Source organism: Echinops telfairi, unplaced genomic scaffold, assembly GCF_000313985.2.
Source record: "Echinops telfairi isolate 266 unplaced genomic scaffold, ASM31398v2 ScPeMD7_12;HRSCAF=54, whole genome shotgun sequence".
Lineage (NCBI taxonomy): Eukaryota > Metazoa > Chordata > Mammalia > Afrosoricida > Tenrecidae > Echinops > Echinops telfairi.
In genome coordinates, this window is record NW_022103909.1 from 12,256,031 (window position 1) to 12,278,096 (window position 22,066).

Below are 22,066 nucleotides of genomic sequence, written 5' to 3' on the forward strand. Positions count from 1 at the left end.
AAATGGTGAGCTGATATCAGGGGCTCAAGTGGGAAGTGATGATGGCGGCATATGTGCAAATATGCTTGACACACGGATGAATGTATGGATTGTGATAAGAGATGTAAGAGCCCCCAATAAAAGTAAGAAAAAAACAAAAAAGAAGGCAAGAACAAAAAAATATTTTGTGTCGCTCTTGCTAGACCATGAATCCCAATGGCTTGAAAGTTAAGCAATGATGCAATCTGGTAATTATGTAATGGTGTAATTTAGCACTTGTACATGATAGTAAAATTCTCCATTTTTGTGTAGCATCCATTTCAAATAATGACTGGCCTCTGGGAGCTAAGCAGGTCCATAAGTGAGGACTGATTGGATTTTGGTAACTAACCACTGTTACTAAAAAGAAAGTTCACATATTTACATATATATGTGTCCTCATACTTTACATGCACTATATATGCCTTCTTTCAAAGCCACCATCATTTAAGATTCAACCAAAACTCATCAATGAGTACTATTTGTCCCTGGCAACTAGGAGTATAAGGTTCATGGAAACAAATCTGTTATTCATTTGTTAACAGTAGCCTATTACCATCAAGTTGGTTCTCACGCACAGTGCACCTTCAGCATACAGTAGAACTGCCCATAGGTTTTCCAAGGCTATAATCTTTACGAAGCACATATTTCTCCCATGCAGTGGCTGGTTGGTGGCTTGGAATTACCCACTTGTCAGTTAGCAGGCAAGTGCTTTACCACTGCACCACCACAACTCCTTTGTTTAATTTAAGCACCTGTAACAAGTTGCAAATATAAGCTCAGTACTTATAAGATGCTGTTATTAGTGTTTGTGAAATGCTCCCTCTGTAGATAAATGTCCCAAATTTCTACATCCATCCTGACTCTTTTCAAGAGGATGTCCCATTAATGTCTTACTACCATCATGAACATTTTGATCAGCATTTCTACAGAAGAACTCTAGGATCATAAAGGGAGAAAGCACAGAACAAAATTCTAAATTCTCATAGAATCAAGACTTTATGAGGTGTTATAGAAAATTAACAAACAGGTGGCCCTGAGATCATCTTTAAACCTTAAACCAAAAACATTAGCCTCTCTATTAAAGAATCATTGCCAAAAATAAAAAATACAAAGAATGCTTGCCTTGAATATGCTCTTTTGATGAACGATAAGGAGTCAATCGGCAGCGCCTTCAAAGGACAGGAAGCTTAAGCAGCAGTGAGTTCATGTTAATGGGGGAAGAAGAGTGGCTGCACAACTTAAAGAAGGTAATCAATGTGACTGAATTGGCGGACACTGCTGAGTCGGTACGTTTTGCTGTGTATACTTTCAACAACAATTTTAAAAGGCTATCCCAGACACCTCCAATTCACTATGCCACAACTCAAAACTTCTTAGAAACCTGGTTCATTTTTTGTCTTCCCCATTTTTGGCAGTGACACCACCATTTATCCAAAAGGCAAAATCAGATATCTGAGCCACCTAAAACCCTATTTTTTCATACAAAACTAGTCACTTATCTATCATCTTACTAAAGTAAATATATTTATATACCTCTATTCCTGCTGCAAATATCTTTGTCTAGGGGCCTCCTAACCTATTCACTGAACACCCTAATAAGATTGATCACTATGCTTCTCCTCTTACCTTTCCCACCTCCATCTACCCTGCAAACTATAGGCAGAATAATCATTCTAAAAACCTGATTAACAATCTCTCAAAGGCTTCCCACATCTCAAAGAACAATCTTACTCCTAAACTTGGGGGCGGGGGAGAAGCCCTCTTAGTTGCCTGGTTCTTAGGTGGGGTCTTAAGGATATCATCAAGGAAACAAAAATATGGCCTGGTTCACACCCAGTACTATCCAAAAACAAGAACTCACTGCCATTGAGTGATTCCAATCCCCAGTCTTATCCTCCCAGGGAGCAGCTGCTGGTTTTGAACTGCTGGCCTTACAGTTAGCAGTCCAATGCATAACCACTACATCCCTAGGGTTCCTCTTCCAGTACTAAAGTGGAGTCTTAAAGATGTCCTCAAAGAAACAAAGGATATTGCTGAGCCACAGCCTCCACTAAGGTCAGGTCTCAATCCCCACCCACTCCTGTCCATAAATATAGCAGAGATGGGGACCCTCCAAAATGGGACCATCCCCACAGAAGTATAAAGTCCAGAACCATCATAGTTCAAATGAGCAACCATTGCTAGAAGGCCACATTAATTCATAACTCAGGTCATTCTTGGCTCTTCCAGAGATTAACCCATTCATACTTGAACTGAGTCTCTCGAGGAATAAACGTAATGTTTGATTTCCCCACTGCTTAACTCATGTCCCCAGTTATTCATCCCTTTACTTTCAGCTATTATTTATCCTTCCTTCCTTTCGTTATTTATTTTTACCCCAACTTTTCCACCTTGGGAATGGGCATCAGGTTCAGCTGCTATGCCCCTCCAGATTGCTGGTAGCAAGTGCTCCTCCCTCAGTCCGTTCCCTTTCATGTTGGGTGGTGTGTTAGTCTGGGTAGACTAGAGAAACAAATCCATGGACACACATATGTGTTTAAGGAAGAGATTTATATACAACAACAAATGAACACTGAGAAAACATCCCAGCCCAGTCCAGATCATGTCCATAAGTCCACTGGATATTAGCCCACATGTCTGATAGCAAGTCCTCTTCACGAAACACATGCAATGACACCGAATGTAGATCACAGGCCAGTGGGTAGAAAGTCTTTGGATCCAGTGTCATTGGAAACATCTCAGCACTAACAGGGGTCTCTGCATCAGGGTGGGTCCATGTGTCTTGTCAGCTGCTATGTCTCCCAGAGTGCGAGCAGAGTCTCCCACTTCCAAGGAGGAAGTACCAGATTTCCCAGAATTCTCAGGAGAAGGCCATGCCCACACACAGAGTCCTCACTGGCTATGATTTGATTGACAAGTTAGACTCCACCCCTACATGCTTAATCCTCAAATCGACAAATGATTATATATCTACCACAGGTGGGATTACATAGGTACAAGATTAGTGGATTAGCTCAGCCACTAGGCAATACAACACTATTCACAGTCAACCCTGTTGTGCCAGATGAAAAGAGACAATCCATCCCATCAGGGCCATGGGAATTCTCACTTACATATTCAGGGGTACAAACCTCCTGGCACTCAACACTACATCCCTGCCTGCTCCCAGGACCACAGTATTCAGCAGGGGAAAAAAGCAACTTTCAGGTGATGTAGGGAAGAACTGTAACAGTGACACCAGCATCCACCCTCACCCCCCTCTTCCTCAGATCCACCGGAGAAACATGGGAATCTATCCACTGATTGTCAAACCTTTGCCTCCCTCATGTTGAGTGTGAGCACACATGAAAGTGTGAAAGCCAGGCACTCATGCCTTTATCTCTTCCAGTTTGGGATAACAAATGTTTCAACTGCCCATTCCAATTCCCTACCACAATATTATTACCCCAAAGATGTTAGGCAAAGTGGTAAGTCCATCCAATAAGGTGTTTCTTGGCCTGCTACTGCACCCGGTGGGCTATAAAGTGTGCCCTTTGAGTAAATATAACTTGGTGGCCCAAACTGGCAGACTACCTTCTGTTCAACCCCCTTGATGCTGTTTGTTAGCATCTGCATGTGTTACTGGATTTGCAACCAAGCCCAGTCCATAGTAACTGTCTATTCCTGTGAGGACTCATTTGTAGCCACCTGATGCCACTGCTATCATTGGTCCAAAATAATTCATTTGCCAGCTATATGCAGGGCTGCAGGGCCTTCTCCCCAGGGAATCTGTCCCATAGCCATCTGCAACCTGTCTTTCATGCTGGCGGAAAGAACAGTCCATATTGGCATTTTGTGCCTCAGACAGTCACAGAGCAATGTCTCTAGATTCAGCCCCTTTCTGCATTGCTGCAGCATTCCCATGTCTACTCATCTCAAACCTTAATGTTCCAATCACCTTCTGATACTGGAAGGTTCTACTCTGAGGGGTCATTTAAATCCCCATAGTGCTTTCTATAGGTCTTTGTGCCACACAGGTATTCCTGTGATAGTAGTTTTTCATTGTCTATTTGCCAGACCACATAGCCAGGCCATTGGCCACTGCCCACAAATCAGTAAAAATCCAAACATACAGTCTCTCAGAGCTGTCCAATTCTTTCATCACAGCTAGGAAAATGGCACATGGTTCAGTGCACTGACTGATCTGTTCTTGCCTTCTTCAATTAAGGTCTATCTGCTCATCTTAATGCAGCAACTTTCCACATCAGATGCTGTACACATACCCTGGAAATCCCATCTGTGAACCAAGTAACCTTCGGCTGGTCAGAGGAAAGTTGTCTATATGACAATAGGCCCTGGCAGCTAAGTGGTTCTAGGATAGAAACTATGGGAAAGGAGGCTACCTGTTTGTGGATACAGTGGGCACCACCCTGCATTCCCCCAGTAGCTTGGTCCAGTATAAACCATTTCCATCTAGTTAAGGCACCACCTGCCTTATTTGTTTCTCACCCAAGACATTATGATTATCTCAGGTCTCATGATGATTTTATGTCCTTGTCATTGAGATAGTCTCAATCAAAGCCTGGAGCAGGCAAGTAATTGATTTTGTTGTGTATCATGATGCAGTTTCTGGAAATTTACTAATCCAGAATCCCAATGGTCACATTATCAGGTTTTTGCTATAAACATGTCTGCATAAGCACCTCCAAAATCACATCTAAATTTGGGTCATAAGTGCCTCCAGGCAAGGAGAGTGATACCACCTTGTTTTGAAACCACTTTCTGTAACTCAGACATAGCCTGCTGTTGCTCATGTCCCCAGTCAAACACCGTTTTCTTCCGAGTAATTTTATTCCCAGATATGGAATACAAGTCCTCCAAAATCTAGAAAGATGAAGCAAATGCTGGGCCTACTTGGGGTTAGGCAGTGACAATAAGTTGTTTTTGGTTGCCTGCGGAATGTCATTTGGCTCTTGCCTAAGTTATTCCCAAGAACTTCACTGTTTGGGCAGGGACCTGGATTTTTGCTGGACTTATTAACCAGCCTCTATTTGTCTTGAGTCACTACTGTTTTCAAATGTCTTATCTTGTTCTTTTGTGTTTGAATTAGTATATCACCATCAATCTAATGTATCACTATACGAGATCTGCACTAAGTCCAAGTCTCTTCTAACCAAGCTATGGCAGGTTGAAGAATTTAATTAACTGTGTGACAACATAAAGTATATTGTGATCCTCTTTTCTGAGAGTGGAATAAAAGAAGGCATTTCCAAGACCAGCCACTGATTCCCAGTCTCCTTATCCTTCTGTATTTTCTGCACTGTCAATACTCTGTCTGGAAGAGCTGAAACCATAGGTGGCACTACTAGGAGCTCCAAGAAGATCTCTTTGCCATCCCCAGGCCATTTATGCACACATCTGCATATGGCCATGGGGATCCTGTTGGGGCCGGACCAGAAGAACCTGACCCCCCTCATCAATCCTTATTCTTCAACAATTAACTGAAATACAAGTAAGCATCTTTCTGGTATTCTCCACTTTCAGTCAAGATCCATGTGACATTAACAATGATATCCACCCCTTCCACCGCCACCCCGCAGCCCCAACCCCCCAAAAAAAAACCCCAACAACAATGAATTTAAGGAGGGAGAGAGACAATTAACTGAGTCTCTGCTTCACCTGGTCCAGGTGGGAATTCCCATCAAATAAACTCCTGGCTGAGGTGAATAAAACGTACTTGTTTAGACCTCCTTAAATGGTGGGCAAGGGTGGGGGGACGGCGCAGTTTCCATTGGTCCATCCAACCTCCTGTAATGTTGAATTAGAACCTTTCTGTCAGCTCCATCAATGTCCACTATCTTCATCCCACTTCTATGTAGCCATTTAAAAATTTCTTTCCTCCTGCAATGTCTTCTCCCAATTGACCTTTTCTATTAATTAACCTTGTTTCCTGAGTCTGTAAAACCCAAGCAGGGAAACTATGACCATAAACCTGCTTCTCAGACTGTGGCTTTCACAGTAGTAAAGCTACGTGAGGTCTCCATGTAGAAGGGGCTCCTTTGATTACCTTATTTGTCATGACGTGTGTAAGGGGGATACTTATTGGATGAATATCCCGAATACCATTAACACCAGTCTAGCATTGCTTCCATAAGTAACACATTAGCTGCTTCTTCAGGAGAGTCCCACTGAGAATTTAAGGAGGGAGAGAGACAGTTTCTCTTCTCAGAATAATCAAGTCTCATGGCAAATTGTATCATGTCTCCTCTGGCTTAACTTTCCCTGTGACTGGATCTAGTTGCCATTTGTAACTGTTCCATTGCATGCTGTGGCTCATGTTATGGGTCTTGGATTCAATCCTGACACACATCTTTCCTGATTCCAAAATATGCAGTGTGTCCTTGTTGGTTTCTCACAACTGCCTCTTGATCCATGTACAAGGTCTGAATGAGCACAATGAAGTATTCTGAATTCCCATTCTTCTCAAGGATATCAAGTTTATTATGATCAACACAGTAGAATGCCTTTGCATAGTCAATGAAATACAAGTAAGCATCTTTCTGGTATTCTCCACTTTCAGTCAAGATCCATGTGACATTAACAATGATATCCACCCCTTCCACCGCCACCCCGCAGGCCCCCCCCCAAAAAAATCCCAACAACAATGATATCCCTTTTTCTACATCCTCTTCTGAATCTGGCCTAACCTTCTGGCAGCTCTCTGTACTGCTGCAACCCTTGTTGATCAGCTTCAGAAAAATATTACTTACATGAGATATCAATGATATTGTTCTAGAATTTGAGCATCCTGTCAGGTCACCTTTGGAAAGAGTACAACTATAGGTCTCTTCCAGTCAGTTGCCCAAGTAGTTGTCCTCCTAGCATAGACCAGTGTGTGCTTCCAGTGTTCCTTCAGCTTGTTGAAGCACTTCAATTGGTATTCCATCAAATATCTAGAACCTTGATTTTGGCTAATGTTTTCAGTGCAGCACGTGGACTTCTTCCTTCCACACCATGGGTTCTTGCTCATATGCTACCTCCTAAAATGGTGGACTGTCAGCTAGTTCTTTTTGGTGCAGTGACTCTATGTATGCTTTTTATCTTATATTAATGATTCCTACATCATTCAATATTTTGCCCATAAAATCTTTCAGTACTGAAATTCGAGGCTTAAATTTTTCTTGAGCTCTTTCAATTTAAGATATGCTGAAAGTATTCTTTCCTTTTGGTTTTCTAAGTCTAGGTCTTTGCACAACCTCATACTTTACTTCTGTCTTCTTGCGCTACCCTTTAAACTTTCCTATTCCGCTTCTGTACTTCATTCTTTCTTCCGTTTGCCATATCGGCTCTATGATTAACAGCAAGTTTCCGAGTCTCTTCTGACATCTACTGGTTTCTTTCTTTCCTGTCTTTTTAATGACCTTTTGCTTTCTTCATGAATGATGGTCTTGATGTCCTCCCACAGGTCATTAGTGTTCAGTGTGTCAAATCTGTTCTTGAGATGTTCTCAAAACCCAAGTGGGACAGACTCAAAGTCATATTATAGCTCTCTTGAACCTGTTTGAATTTCCTTCAGTTTCAACCTGAATTTATATATGAGCAATTGATGGTCTGTTCCTGTCAGCCCCGGGCCTGGCTTTAGCTGCTGATACTGAACTTCTATATCATCTCTTCCCATAGACACAGTCAATTTAACTACTGTTCATTTCATCTGAACAAGTCCACAAGTATAGTCACCTTTTGTTATTGAAAAAAGCTATTTGCTATGAACAAATCAATGGTCTTGCAAAATTCTATCATATGGTCTCCAGCTTATTTTCGCTCACCAAGGCCTTATCTTTCAACTACTGTTCCTTTTTGTTTCCAATGTTTGCATTCTAATCACCAATAATTACCAATTCATCTTGATTACATTGATCTGTCTTAGTTGACTGCTTTGATAAATTTTCAACCAAAGACATGGAGAGAATTCTTCAGTTTCTTCATCATCAGCTTTTGTAATTGGTGCATAAATTTGAATAATAGTTTTATTGATTGGATTTCCCTGAAGACAAATAGATAGAAGCCTATCATAGGCAGAGCTGTACTTCAAAACTGATTTTGAACTGTGCTTTCTGACAATGAATGCAAGCCATTCCTCTTGACTGCGCCATTCCCAGCATTTTAAATCACTGAATTTTCTGACTCAAAATGTCAGTTCACGTATGCTTAAGATATCCATCTTTATGTGCTGTATTTCATTTAGACAACTTCCACTTTTCCTAGATTTCTACTTCAAACACTCCAAGTTCTGAGCAATAGCATATTTTTACAACTGGTACTTATTACCTTGAGTCATGCCCCATCTACAAATGAAGATCCCAGAAGGTCCTTGTGGTAGTTACATAATCTGGTGTCAATTTGAGAAGGGGTGGAGTCTGGCCTGTCAATCAAGATATAACCAAAGAGGCCTCTGTGTGGGCATGGCCTTCTGAGAATTCTGGGAACTCCAGTGTGTTGGAGGAGTTGCACAACACACAACCCTTGGAGGTATGAGAGAAGCTCTCTGCTCACTCCCTTGGAGACTCTCTACTGACAAGACACAAGGCACTACACAAGGGGCACATAGACCCCTTGCCCTGGGAACTGGAGAAGCCATGTGGAGACCCCTGCCAGCACTGAGATGCTTACACCACCACTGGATCCAAAGACTTTCTGGCCACTGACCTGTGATCGTCTTGCATTAGGGGTCATTGCATCGGTTTCGTGATTCTGAAGAGGACATTGGCATTGGACATATGGGCTAATATCGGACTTATGGGCTTGGACTGGACTGGGTTGGGATGCTTTCTTAATGTAAAATTACCCTTTACATAACACTCTCATACACGTTAGTTTCTATGGATTTGTTTTTCTAGTCTACCCAGACTAACACAGTCCTCTTCCAGAGGTTTTACCTCACTCATGTCACCTTGAGAAAGCAGCTCCTGCTAACTGACAGTCTGAGTGCCCTCTGACCCAAGGAATCCATCCTCTGGCATGATCTAGGGCAATGTCCTTAAGTTCATGCATATCATTTTCAGGGGATACTCCCTCTGAAGTGAGATATAGTCCTTCTATGCTGTCTGTTCTTCGTCTGGAAGCTCTGCTGAAGATTGTTCACTCTGGGTGACCTTGCTGGCATTTGAAATACTAGTGACATAGCTGCTAGCATCACAACAACCCACAAGCCACCACAGTACGACAAACTGACAGACAAGTGGTGGTGGTTGACAAGGACATCCTAAAAAAATACAATGTAGGTGCATCAAAATATTCACCAAAGAAGTAAAAAGAAAGCCATAGACTGGGAGAAAATATTTGGCAATCACATAAAACATTTAAGAAGCTTCAGCGTCTGAACAAGAAAAAAACAAATAATCCAATTAAAAATGGGGCAGATACTCATCAAAGCAGACATTCAGGACCCAAAAAACATATAAATAACTGCTCACGATCATTAACCATTACAATGATACAAATCAAAACAACACTGAGGCATCATTTCACCCCAGTATTCACATTAAAGTGGAAAACATTGCCAGTGAATGCTGGTGAGGGTGCAGAGGGCTGGGACCTTCACATCCTGCTGGCATGACTGTAAAGTGATGCAACCACTGTGCAAAGTGGTATAGTGCTTCCTTAAGAAGTTGAAAATCAAATGTGACCATGTGACCCAGCAATCCCTCTACTAGAAAAGTATGAGACACAATAGCTATATAGACACCATGTTCATCGCAGCATTATTCACAACAGCAGAGAGATGGAAACAACCTAAATGCCCACCAGGAGAAAAGTGGATAAACTCTGGTAATACACACAATGAAATGTTAAGCAGTATCAATAACGTGAAACACCTCAGAACATGGATGAATGAGAACATTATGCTGAGGGAAATTAGTCAATCATCGAAGGGCAAATACTGTATTAGACTACTATTATAAAACGTCAAGAAAAGGTTCCACACTAAAATAACTATTCTTTGGTGGTTACTAGGAGTAGGAGAGGGAGAGAAGGTAAATTACTGGCTACAGGGTAGTCAGGTGAGGTGTTAACATGAATAAAGGTGAAGGCAATATACAAGAGGTCAACAAAAAATGATGGAGGCTGGGGAGTCACAAGAATGAAAAGGCAACAAAGGTAACTATTGCTATATACACCACTTCTACAATTAGGATGATCCCTGAGTAGATGCATGGATAGACAGGCAAGCTAACTAGCTGTGGGAGGGAATAGAATTATACCCCTGAATGAATATGCACATACATACATATGATGCATGTTTGACAGAGGATATTTGTACATATTATTTACCTTTGCTTTAATGGTAGCCATGAATGTGGTGGAGCGCACAGGTGGCGGGGATTATAAAAATGGTTTAGACATAGCCAAACACCTTAATGGAGTGAGTTGCTGTGCCCTGGGGTTCAAGCCATGGCCTCAGGGACACCAAGGTCAACTGGTATAACATAGTCCACCAGACAGTGTTCTTTATGTCCTACTTTATTTTTTTATGCCCTACTTTAGTAACTAGCAAATGGGATCATAAAAGTTCTCAGTGGCCATCTAAGGTGCAATTATGTGTCTCTTCCAAAATAAAGAAGAGAGAAGAAAACAAAATACACATGGAAACAATTACTCCATTGGACTACTGGATCACATGAACATTAGCCTCCTCCACCTTGAGACAAGAACTAGATGATGCATGGCCACTACTACCACCTGCTCTGAAAGGGACCACACTAAAAGGTCCTGGACAGTCAGAGGAAAATGTGGGAATAAACAGCAAGGTGTATGGGTCAGATAGAAACCCCCAAAACTATTGCCGTCAATCACCCTTCAGGTCTAGAAATGAACAGGGCTATAAACAGGGCTATACATGAAGAACATTAAAGAAGGTATGCACAGCAGAGCATAACTGATCATTTGAGATATGGGCAGTACTGACCCAAGTGCAAAGTTCAGAAGGCTTAGGAAAGATGCTGGAGTAGAAAAAAGGAAATCCAAGAAAGAAATGAGATAAGTGATCATACATTGTGGGAACTGCAATCAATGGCATTAAAAAATGTGTTTGACTTGTGTCATGGAAAACAAATCTGATCTTTTATTGCTCAATCACAACAAAAAGGTTTTTTGTTTTTTTTTAATCAGACAAAGATTGTTCTTAGCACCATCATGAGTCATTCTGGGGGACTGAAAGATCGGCATTTGCATGTTTTCATTATTCAGAAAATGTCAGTGCACCCTACAGAACTGTTGTCCTGTCTCATTCCTTTTTCTTTTTTTTAAATACTCTTATTGGGGGGCTCTTACATCTCGTATCACAAACCATACATTCACTCAGTGTGTCAATCACATTTGCACATATGACACCATCATCATTTTCAAAGCACTCTCTTCCACTTGAGCCCCTGATATCAGCTCTCCATTTCTTCCTCCTCCCTCTACCACCCCCCCACCCCCGCCCTACCTCACAAACCCTTGATAAGTTATAGATTATTATTTCCATGTCTTATAGCGCTCACTTCTAAAGCAATAGTTCTCCCCTCCGGCTGCCCATAAAATCACGTTAAAAACTTTCCCAAAAAAATCGATCCCTAAGTCCACCCTAGTGACTTGGAAAGTGATGAGGAATTGAAGCACTTGCTGATGAAGATCAAGGACTGTAGCCTTCAGTATGGATTACAACTCAATGTAAGGACAACTAAAATCCTAACTGGACCAATAGCTAACATCATAATAAATGGAGAAAAGATTGACGTTGTCAAGGATTTTGCCTTATTTGGATTCACAATCAGTGCTCATGAAAGCAGCAATCAAGAGATCAAAAACTCCTTAGGTCATTAAAGAACAAGGATGTTACTTTGAGCACTAAGGTGCTCTTGACCCAAGCCATGGTATTCTCCATTGCATCATATACCTGTGAAAGTTGAACATTAAATATGGAAGACTGCAGAAGAATGGATGCATTTGAATTGTTGTGTTGAAGAATAATGTACCAAGGACTACTCAAAGGACAAACCAATCTGTGTTGGAAGAAGTAAAGCCTGAGTGGTCCTTACAGGCAAGGATGGCAAGACTTAAAAGACTTAACTGTCATTACCTGCATTTATCTCTTCTTTGTCATTCATACTTTGGACATATTGTCAGGAAAGACCGATCCCTGGAGAAGGACATCACATTCGGTAAAGTGGAAAGATAGTGAAAAAGGAGGAAGGCCCTCAATGAAATAGATTGATGCAGTGGCCACATCAATGGGCTCAGGCATAGTAACAATTGTGAGGATGGCACAGGAACATGCCATGCTAGGTTCTGCAGTGCGGAGGGTTGCTATGGGGCAGCATAGACTGGATGGCACCTACTGACAAAGACAGGCCCATCACCTGAAATCCCTTTTTAATCACCATGGGGTAGAACCTCGAAATTTTTTTAATCTTACAATTCTAATATTCAGAGAGTTCTAACATAGGGTAACATACATTTACCATCTAACATGAAGTTTTAAGAAGCTTTTGAGGGCTGAGTTAAACTAAAAATTTCATATATTTCACAATGTTTCCTAATGAAAAATATTTTAAGTCCCAAACAACTAAATTTAAAAAAATGAATTTTGGAGCATTAGTTGATTGAGGAAAAAAAATACTGAAAAAAAAAATTAAAAATAAATAACATTGATGTCAACTAGAATGCTCAAAATAAAGCAAAGTACCTCTAAGAACTAATTATTGTTCAGTGCTCAGGAAGAGATAAAGGCAGGCAATGACAATTAAGTCTTTAAGAAAGCTAAGGGAATTTAAGTGGAATCTTGAAAGATTGTTTAACTGTGAATAGCATTAGGGGCAGAAAAATGTACCTTGGAAAGACTGAACTGCCCAGAAGGTCCATATTGCAACGGTTTCAGAAATGAGCTTGGTATACATTCAACAAGGTTGTTTCCTCTGCTATGTTCAAGGATTTGTGAAATAAGCATTAAAATGATGGAAGTCCTTACTCCAAAAAATCCTAATGAAGTAGATAATACCCCAACAATCCACATTAAAAAAAACAGAGACAGAACAGCTCCAGTCCCAAAGCCAGGTGGAGCATAGTCAGACTCTGGCTGCCTGCTCTGGCTGCCTGCCTTTAAGCCCACGCCCTTTCCATTACTTCACACCGGTTCAGAAAAGAGATGGTAGGGATGCGTAAAATAAATGCAAGCACATTACATGGAACAACACTAAAAGCTGATCTCATTAAAGGCTTTTAAGCATAGCAATGAGGTAAAGGAAAAAAAAAAGATAATGGTTTAGCAGTCCAAGGAAACTTCAAAAAGTTCACTTGGGGGGGGGGGATCCACTATCTTTACGTTCCTTTTATTTCCTCCCATGAACTTTATGAAGCCCCCTCATATAAAAAAATAAATTAGAGAAAGGACCAGAAGAAGGAAGACCCTGATTGCTATTATGATGAACCATAAAATGTAGAACTGTTAAAGTACCACGTTCTCTACCCATTTCACAAGTTACGTAGCTTTGCAGTACCTTAAGGATATTCCCCACTATCACGTACTAAGTACTTGGTTGAGGCTTCCTGACTGTTCATCTTAAGTAATCGATTAAGTGAAATTATATATATAGACAAAAATGATATTTACAAATCTAAATCTTTGGATGAAGGTTGGTCCTTAAATGGTCCGTCTTTTACTTTCCAAACTGCTTAAAATGTAAAAAAAGGTAACTTGGATTAAACATTATTCCTAATATGATGCTTCTCTGAGCAAGAATCTAAACAGTTTCTAATTCGTTAAGTAATATCAATCAATTCTATTCTCTCCAAAAGAACCATTCAAGTTCACCTTTTCACTATGCACACAGCACAGACACTATGCTGCAGTTATTGCCCAAACTGAAATACCCCATTCAACTTCCAACCAACCATCAAAGCCCAGCTCAAGATCAGTTGTACACAAACCTATTATGAAATATATAGCCACTAGATCTATAAAGAACAAGACAAAGCTCCTACCCCACAGTCTAACTTAGTGGGGAAGGCAATTAGAGGTGCAATTACAAAATATGTGATCAGTGCTAAAATGAGGGAAGAGAGGTAGATAATAGCATAATGCCTTTGCTGTAACTAAAATGCCTATTGAAGGTTGAGGAACAACTGTTTAGAAAGGTACATTCTGATCTGTGTCAGCAGTTATTCAAAAACATGTAAAGGAGGGCAGGGAGATAACAAACTTCAGGGTGGGGCAAAAAGCCTCAACAACTTCCACACCCCCACACCCCCACACCCCCAAGGCCAGAAAGTCTTTTATGGAAGTGAACTCATTTTAAATGCCTTAGCCTTGCAAGCAGGTGTGAAAGTCAGATTTTAATTAAGCTAAAGATAAAATAAGTTCAATGAAAACACTGATTACATAAAAGATTTTGTCAAGCTTGAAACACAGGATTCAGAAACAATAGCTGGGTTGTTGAGGAGCGAACTGGGAAGAAAAGGAGGAAGAAGCAGTGTTTACTTCAATGGCAGGGGGTACAAAGCAGAATAGAGATGAGGTACAGCGTACAAGACTAAAGGGGCTTACATCTTGGGCGGTAACCATGGATAACAGGGATGTGGAGCATGGTAGTTTGGCTGGCCACGAGTTTGCCAAGAGAATTAGTCCCAGCGGTCCCCTGGAGGATGGGGAGAGATTCAGTGCTCTCAAAATTCATCTTCGCCCTGGATGTATTGGACTTCCGGCTTTTTAGAAGGCATCGGCTTCGGGCTGGATTGATTGTGCAGGCTCCACGTGAGGCTCTGGGTTCCAGGTTGCTGAAACACAGCCTCCCCAGGGAATAGTTAGCGGCCTGGTCTTTGTGTGCTGGTGGGTAGAACTAAGTATAAACTACGTTGGCATTATTGTATTTTGGGGGAGGAATGATGGGCCTGTTTATGGTCTCTAAGGGAGTAAAAAAAGCAATGTGTGCCCATTAGAGATTTTCAGTGAGGAAAAAAAGTGCCAAGAGTTCAAAATTTGTCCTTAGAAATAGTCAAGGTAGTCATTCGATATGTCCAACTTTCCCTAAATAGGCCTTGTGTACCAAACTAAACTGGATCAACGCCAGAATTTTTTTAATTTAATGCTTTGTTTTGCACTTTTTGTAGCTCCAAAGTGCCTAGGTACCGAGCTGGGTACGTCGAACGTATTCAGAAAAATTAGTCACTCAAGATACCTAACTCAGTCTTCTTTTTGCATGTGAAAACGTTAAAGAAAAAAAGAAAAGAACCCTAACACTTTCCTTTATTCCAAACTCCGGTGCGTCTCTCCACCGCCTTCCGCAAGAATAGAATTGTTGCACTATTAAGTGCTGTGGAAAACTCCAGGTCTCGTCACAGAAAATACCTGCCTGCCCGTCCCCCCGGGTGTAACGGTCTGCGTGCCTATGCCTACCCACCTCTCAGAAAGATAAAACGTGCTCACCGACTCTGGGCCGCCCCGAGATCCAGTGAATGCAGTCACCGCTCCTCGCCGTTAGCCCTGCCGAGCACTTCCGGCGCGCACGAAACGTCACCGAACGCGCCCGCCGCCGGGCCCGCCTCTGGGCTGGGGTCCTCGTCGCACACGAAACGTCAGCGAACGCGCCCGCCGCCGGGCCCGCCTCTGGGCTGGGGTCCTCGTCGCACACGAAACGTCAGCGAACGCGCCCGCCGCCGGGCCCGCCTCCGGGCTGGGGTCCTCGACGCGTCCGAGTGCGTCTAACGAGCGCCTGGTAGAGGCCGAACGGCTGTAACCCCTCCCGGACCCGTGATGCCAAGGACGCTACGTGGGGCGAGAAATAGCCGGGGTTGAGCCTCAGTTGAATCTGGGGCTCGCGCGCTCCTAACCCCTCGGGCCCGTCTTAGCAGAAGGTAAACGCCTCCCCAGCTGCTGTCTTCTCCCCTGCGGGCCTCAAATTATGCGCTGCCCTTTTTATTCCATTTTTTTATCGTTGCCTGCTCTCACAATTCTTACTGGAACGTACCACTTTAAAAGCGACCTATCGATGTTGAGCCCTTGAATTTTTATTTTAAAAAAAACAAGCACCAAGCATCTTTCCCACTGCTTCGAGAATTGCGTGCCTTATCAGCGTTTCACTGTGACAATTCGTTTCCCTCATGTCAAATAGACATCACCACAGGCTTTTTAATAGAAAATTTGAACTTACTTGATTTCCATTTAATTTTCACATATAATATTTTGACTTTGTAAAATAAGGTATGAAAATTAAATACAGCTTTTGTTCTTGTAGGGGAGAAAGACGGGATTTACCTCTCCGGGAAAGCGTTACGGTCTCGGAAATCCAAAGGGGCAGCTCTACCCTGTCCTCTCTGGGTCGCTATGAGTCGGCATGGACTCGATGGCAGTGAGTTTTTGTTCTTTATTCTTATAAACTCAAATATACAGGTTATTATCCCTCACTAGCCTTAACCTATTCCTGTCACAGAATGTACCATTTTGTTATTTGGCAAGAATTGTTTTCAAGAACTCTACTCCAAAAAACAAATTTACTGCCATAATAGAGTCAATGCTGAATCCTAGCGACCCCCGAGGGTTTCCTATACTGTAACTATTCAAGGAAATAGAAAGCTCCAGCCTTCTCAGGTGGAGCTAATGGTGGTTTCCACCCACCGTCCATGAGGATTGCAGCCCAACACAGAACCACTACTAGGGCTTCAGGAACTTTATATATGTCAAATTGAAAGGGTAAAATGTATTCTTAAGATTATGCTATAGAAAAACATTAAGACAGACAACCTGTGGTGGCCCAGGAAATGCACTGTTGACTACTGGGACTTTACACAGTTATTCTTTCTGGGTGCCCAACATCCTTTATAGGCCCACCAGAAGGACTAGATGTGGAAGCTCCACTAAGTGAACTGGGCCTTACCTTAAACTCACCTGTAGCCCATGGACGTAAGGCTGAAACTCCCTAGTGGGAGAAGCAGCAGATGACTGCTTTCCCAAGGGTATAGAACTAATGGGGGCCCTGGACTTTGGTTTTTCTACCTTGAGGTGCCCAATGAATGGTGGGCCAGGACTGCCATATGCTTACTATTTAATGCTCTCCTAGGTTTATTCTGACATGTATTAATCTGGCAAGCATGGTTCTGCCATTGTGAATGAATATGATTGAAACTTTTGCCCTATTACCAACCCCCAATGCTTATGTAAATAGTGTCCAATCACTCAAGTGTTTAATCTGTATGAATCAGCAATTCATTTAAAATAATATAAGGTGCATAACCAGCAAAAACAAAACAGCACAAACGTACCGAGCCTTGCCGCGGTGCTAGTGGAAATCAGCAGCCAAGGTTCTTTGGAGCTTCCTTTTTCTTTCGGGAGTGGAGAAAAGACCTCCCATTTGCTAACTCTTATCCTGAAGGGAAGTTGGAGTAGTCTAAGGATTTTTCTTGCATAATCCACAGCCTCATCCATACACACCAAAACCAAACTCCAAACTCACTGCCATTGAATTGATTCTGACTCATAGTCCTTTTCCGAAATAAAAAGCATTGTCTTCCCATAAAAGGGTTGGTGGTTTCAAACTGCTGACCTTGTGATTCACAACTCAGTGTGTAACGCACTGTATCACCAGGACACCTGCTATACACAGAGGAACTGTTAAAGACTACCTAAAAGAAAGACTAGAACATATTTTAAGTGGTGTGTTAAAGATTGAATTGTGTACCCCTCCCCCCCAAAAAATATGCATTGTAAAACCTAACCATTTTTCCTGTGGGTACCATCCTTTGGGAATGGTTGCCTTTGTTATATGTTAATGAGACATAACTAGGATGTGTTTTCTAGCTCTTTTGAGATATAAAAGATTAAACCAGCTAGTGTAGGAAGCAAAGATAGGGGAAGGCTTATGCCAGTACACGTGAAGATAACCAAGGAACCAATGACCAGCTCACAGAGAGGGGGAGAGAATTCTCCCAGAAACAGCATCCTGAATTTCGACTTAAATAGATATCCACTTGTGGTATCTATTACAGCAATACTAGATAGCTAAGACATGGTGCCAAGGGGATAAGGAATTCCAAAATTCACACATAGTGACCCTGGTAGCTTAGTGGTTATGCATGGGGTTGCGATCCTCACTGTCAGTAGTTCAAACTCACCAGCTAGCCACTCCTTGGGAGAAAGGGCTTTCTATTCCCTTAAACAGTTACAGACTCAGAAACTCAGGCAATTCTTTCCTGTCCTATAGGATCACTATGAGTTAGCATCAACTCGATGGCAGTGAGTTGAAATTCACCCAGTCATTGTTCCTAACTCCGAAATATAGGGAAGGTGTATAAAGTTGACATAATTCAATCAGTAATTAGTCATACTGCTTTTACTTAGAATGAAGAATATCAGGTTTAGATTGCTTATGCTTATTTTGTTTTTCCTTTTTAGAAATGAGTGGTGGATTGGCCCCAAGTAAAAGTACAGTATATGTATCCAACCTTCCCTTTTCCCTCACAAACAATGACTTATACCGGGTGAGTTGTCAAAAGAGTACACTTATCTGTGGTATTCTGTAGAATATATAATCTACTTACCTAGTTTAAGCAACCAGTGCTCTGTGGCAAAACTGTGTCCTAATGCATCTAAACCTTCACTCTCAGTGACCTCTATTGCAACATGAGTAAGTACAGGGGACAGTGAATCAGAAACTCAGAATTTCCTAAGATAATTCCTTTATAGAGAAAAATGTTATTTTAAACACAGAAGGCACAGCTTCCAAAATAAAATGAGAGCAACTTGTGATAGGCTGTTTTCCTTACTTGGCTTTTGAAACTAGCAGGGAGATCAAACTCTTTGGAGGAAAAAGTAATAACAGTAATGATTTTTTCATAACCCTTTACATACTTGGCAGAAGCTTCATAGTTCAAAAAATATTTTTAGTTCAAGATAGGAATAATTGAGGGGAAAAAAATCCTTTCCCATATGTTCTTTCACTTTTTACCTTACAGAGAACCAAATTTCTTGCTCTGCCTGTCCTGTGGTTGGGTCGTAGTGGCATTCCAAAAAACTAAACTCATTGCCACCAAGTTGATTCCAACTCATAGTCACGCTATAGGACAGAGTAGAACTGCCCCTGTGAGTTTCCAAGACTGTAATTCTTTACCAAAGTAGAAAGCCCTTTCTCCCTCAGAGCGACTGGTGGTTTAGAACTGCTGACCTTTGGTTAGCAGCCCAACTTGTAACTACGACCCCACCAGGGCTCCTGGGAGTAGTAGTAGGTGCCATCAAATCAGTTCTGACTGATATATATACTGATGCCATGTATAACAGAACAGAAAACAACTACCTGAATCTTTCAGCCCCGTTGTTACAGTCACTGTGGATCCATCTCGTTGTGGGTCTTCTTTTTCACTAGTTTACCAAAGATGATGTCCTTTTATTCCCCTTTGTTTTCTTTATTTTCTGTTTCTATTTCTTTTTTTTTTAACCATTTTATTGGCTTGTACAAATCTTCTCACAATCCATACTTCCATCCATTGTGTCAAGCACATTTGTACATTTGTTGCCCTCATCATTCTCAAAACTTTTTCTTTCTTCTTGAGCCCTTGGTTTCAGCTCTTCATTTTTTCCCCTCCCTCACCTTCCCTCCCTAACAAACCCTTGATAATTTATAAATTATTTTTTCATGTCTTACACTGTCTGATGTCTCCCTTCACCCACTTTTCTGTTGTCTGTCCCCCAGGAAGGGGGTTATATGTAGATCATTGTGATCAGTTTCCCTTTTCTCCCCGCTCCTTTCCCTTACCGTCCTGGTATCACTACTCTCATTATTGGCCCTGAGGGGTTTATCTGTCCTGGATTCCCTGTGTTTCCATCTCTGATCTGTACCAGTGTACATCTTCTGGTCTCGTCGGAGTCGGATTTGTAAAGTGGAATTGGGATTATGATAGTGGAGGGGAGGAAGCATTAAAGAACTAGAGGAAAATTGTATGTTTCATCGGTGCTATACTGCACCCTGTCTGGCTCATCTCCTCCCTGCGACCCTTCTGTAAGGGGATGTCCAGTTGCCTATAAGTGGACATTGGGTCTCCAGTGCGTACTCCCCCGCATTCACAATGATAAGATTTTTTGTTCTTTGATGGCTGATACCTGGTCCTTTCGACACCTCGTGATCATACAGGCTTCTTCCATATGGGCTTGGTTGCTTCTCAGCTAGATGACCACTTGTTTATCTTCAAGACTTTAAGACCCCAGACGCTATATCTTTTGATAATCCGGGCACCATCAGCTTTCTTCACATTTGCTTATGCACCCACTTTGTCTTCAGCAGTCATGTTTGGAAGGTGAGCATCATGGAATGCCAGGTTAAGAGAACACAGTGTTCTTGTGTTGAGGTAGTATTTAAGTAGAGGCCCAATGTCCAAATGATGACCTTTTCTAAGGATAGGTCCCTCTTCTCTAGGGAGCATTACCAGTGTCCTTCCAAAGCAGATTTATTCTCTCTCTTTTTTTTTTTTTTTTTTGTGGTGGGGGCATTTAATGGTATATATAATATTCTTCATCAAAACCATAATTTAAATATGGAGGTATTTCTGTTTTCTAGACATTGTGCTAGGTGCTTGAGATACTGAGAAGAGAAGATTGAGGCCTTTCTTCTGTTAATAAGCACACAACCTAATGAGATATGTTATTCATGCCTTCATTTTGCAAACTTTCATTTTGTTTTTGTTTTTTAAATTTCATTGAACACCTATTATATAGACAAGCAGTAGGCACTTGTTAGATTTTGGAACACTTCCTAAAGATATTGACCCTTGATCAGATGTTTGAGAGATGATAGATAACAAGGGAGAAAGCTGGAATACTAGAAAGTAGAAAACTTTTATAAAATGCCAAGACAAAGAAAAGTCTTACACAGTCACAGAGAGACCAATTGAAAGGTTTATTGCAATAATCCATTATCTAGATCAGGTAGCTTTTATTCTTTTAATGACTACTTAATGAATACTCACTATTACTAGAAACACTTGAACTTTAACATAAGGATAGAATAGTGTTGATAAGATTTTTCCTAATTTGGTAAGATAAAATTGATAGGCTTTGAAAACTGGTTGAAAATGAAAAGAGAACTCTTTCATGATTTGAAATTTTGGTTGACTTAGATACTGATGGTCTAGGGAATGCAAAAAGAGAAACAATTTATTACAGATGGTGACCAACTTTGGACACCTTAAATTTGAAGTACAAGTGGAATGTCCAATAGTCGATTGAAACCATTCCTTTAGAACGCAGGAGACCTGGAGGGCATAGTTAGGGTTAGTATACACATAGGGTCATTTTAAGTCAGAATTAACTGGAAAGCACACAACAACGATTCTTAATGTGGATGATATGCATAGATATGAATAAGCCAGAGAAAAACCATTGAGGATTGCCAACATTATGGGACTATTGAAGGGAGAAGCTGTGAGGAAGACTTGCCGTATATACTCGTATATAAGCCATTTTCAACACAGTTTTTATGCCGTTTTTGTGGTAAAATTAGGTGCCTCGGCTGATAATCGGGTCGACTTATATTGAGTATATACGGTAAGTCACAGCCAGAAGTTCCTTTCACTGCAGCAGGCAGGAGGAGAAAGTGATGTTCAACTAGATAGGGCAAGTTAAGGAGCAAAATGCGCTCATTGGGTTTGACAATCATTGATGACTTTACTGAAAGCACATTTCTTGGGTGGAAGGAATGAAAGCCAAATTGCAGTGAGTTGAGGAACTATAGGCGTATGTAGAAAACTTCATTGGGCCTGTGAAGAAATGGATTTTTCATTGTAGAAGCTTTTTTGTTTCATGTTTTGCTAAATAAGCAGTCTAAGGATGTATGTGTGTGAAGCAGTGCTTGTGTGCTGGAGTGCTAGTTGTATAAGGATAGTAATTGTCTATAGCATTCATATTTGAAATGCCAGGTCTCCCTAGGAGTCACCGTAGGATAGATAGTTGTCAAGGGTATACGAAAGGAACAAAAATTCATGCATTCTCAAGGGGAACGTAACAAAGAGGAAGTGCTGAAATCCTGGTGGGGACTGAGCATGATAG

General features: G+C 41.4%; 2 protein-coding genes across 15 annotated transcripts in view; one reads left to right on the forward strand and one right to left on the reverse strand.

Annotated features, from left to right (window-relative positions):
* The window catches only part of PPHLN1 (periphilin 1), a 137,272-nt gene extending 121,735 nt beyond the window's left edge, over positions 1 to 15,537 (reverse strand). For 2 of the 13 annotated variants that reach the window (XM_045287277.1, XM_045287267.1), the window contains exon 1: positions 14,585 to 14,747. In XM_045287277.1, the coding sequence (XP_045143212.1) occupies positions 14,585 to 14,714 (130 nt within the window). In that variant the 5' untranslated portion in view covers positions 14,715 to 14,747. Of the gene's footprint in view, positions 1 to 14,584; positions 14,760 to 15,437 lie in introns of those variants that run through there. The other 11 variants (XM_045287274.1, XM_045287268.1, XM_045287276.1 and 8 more) reach the window with 9 other exon arrangements.
* A 158-nt stretch (positions 15,538 to 15,695) lies between these two features.
* ZCRB1 (zinc finger CCHC-type and RNA binding motif containing 1) overlaps positions 15,696 to 22,066 on the forward strand; it is an 11,964-nt gene continuing 5,593 nt past the window's right edge. The window contains exons 1-3 of one of the 2 annotated variants that reach the window (XM_045287297.1): positions 15,696 to 15,891; positions 16,272 to 16,385; positions 18,425 to 18,510. In XM_045287297.1, coding sequence (XP_045143232.1) covers positions 16,361 to 16,385; positions 18,425 to 18,510 — 111 coding nt within the window. In that variant the 5' untranslated portion in view covers positions 15,696 to 15,891; positions 16,272 to 16,360. The remainder of the gene's footprint in view (positions 15,892 to 16,271; positions 16,386 to 18,424; positions 18,511 to 22,066) is intronic. The other variant, XM_030884755.2, reaches the window with a different exon arrangement.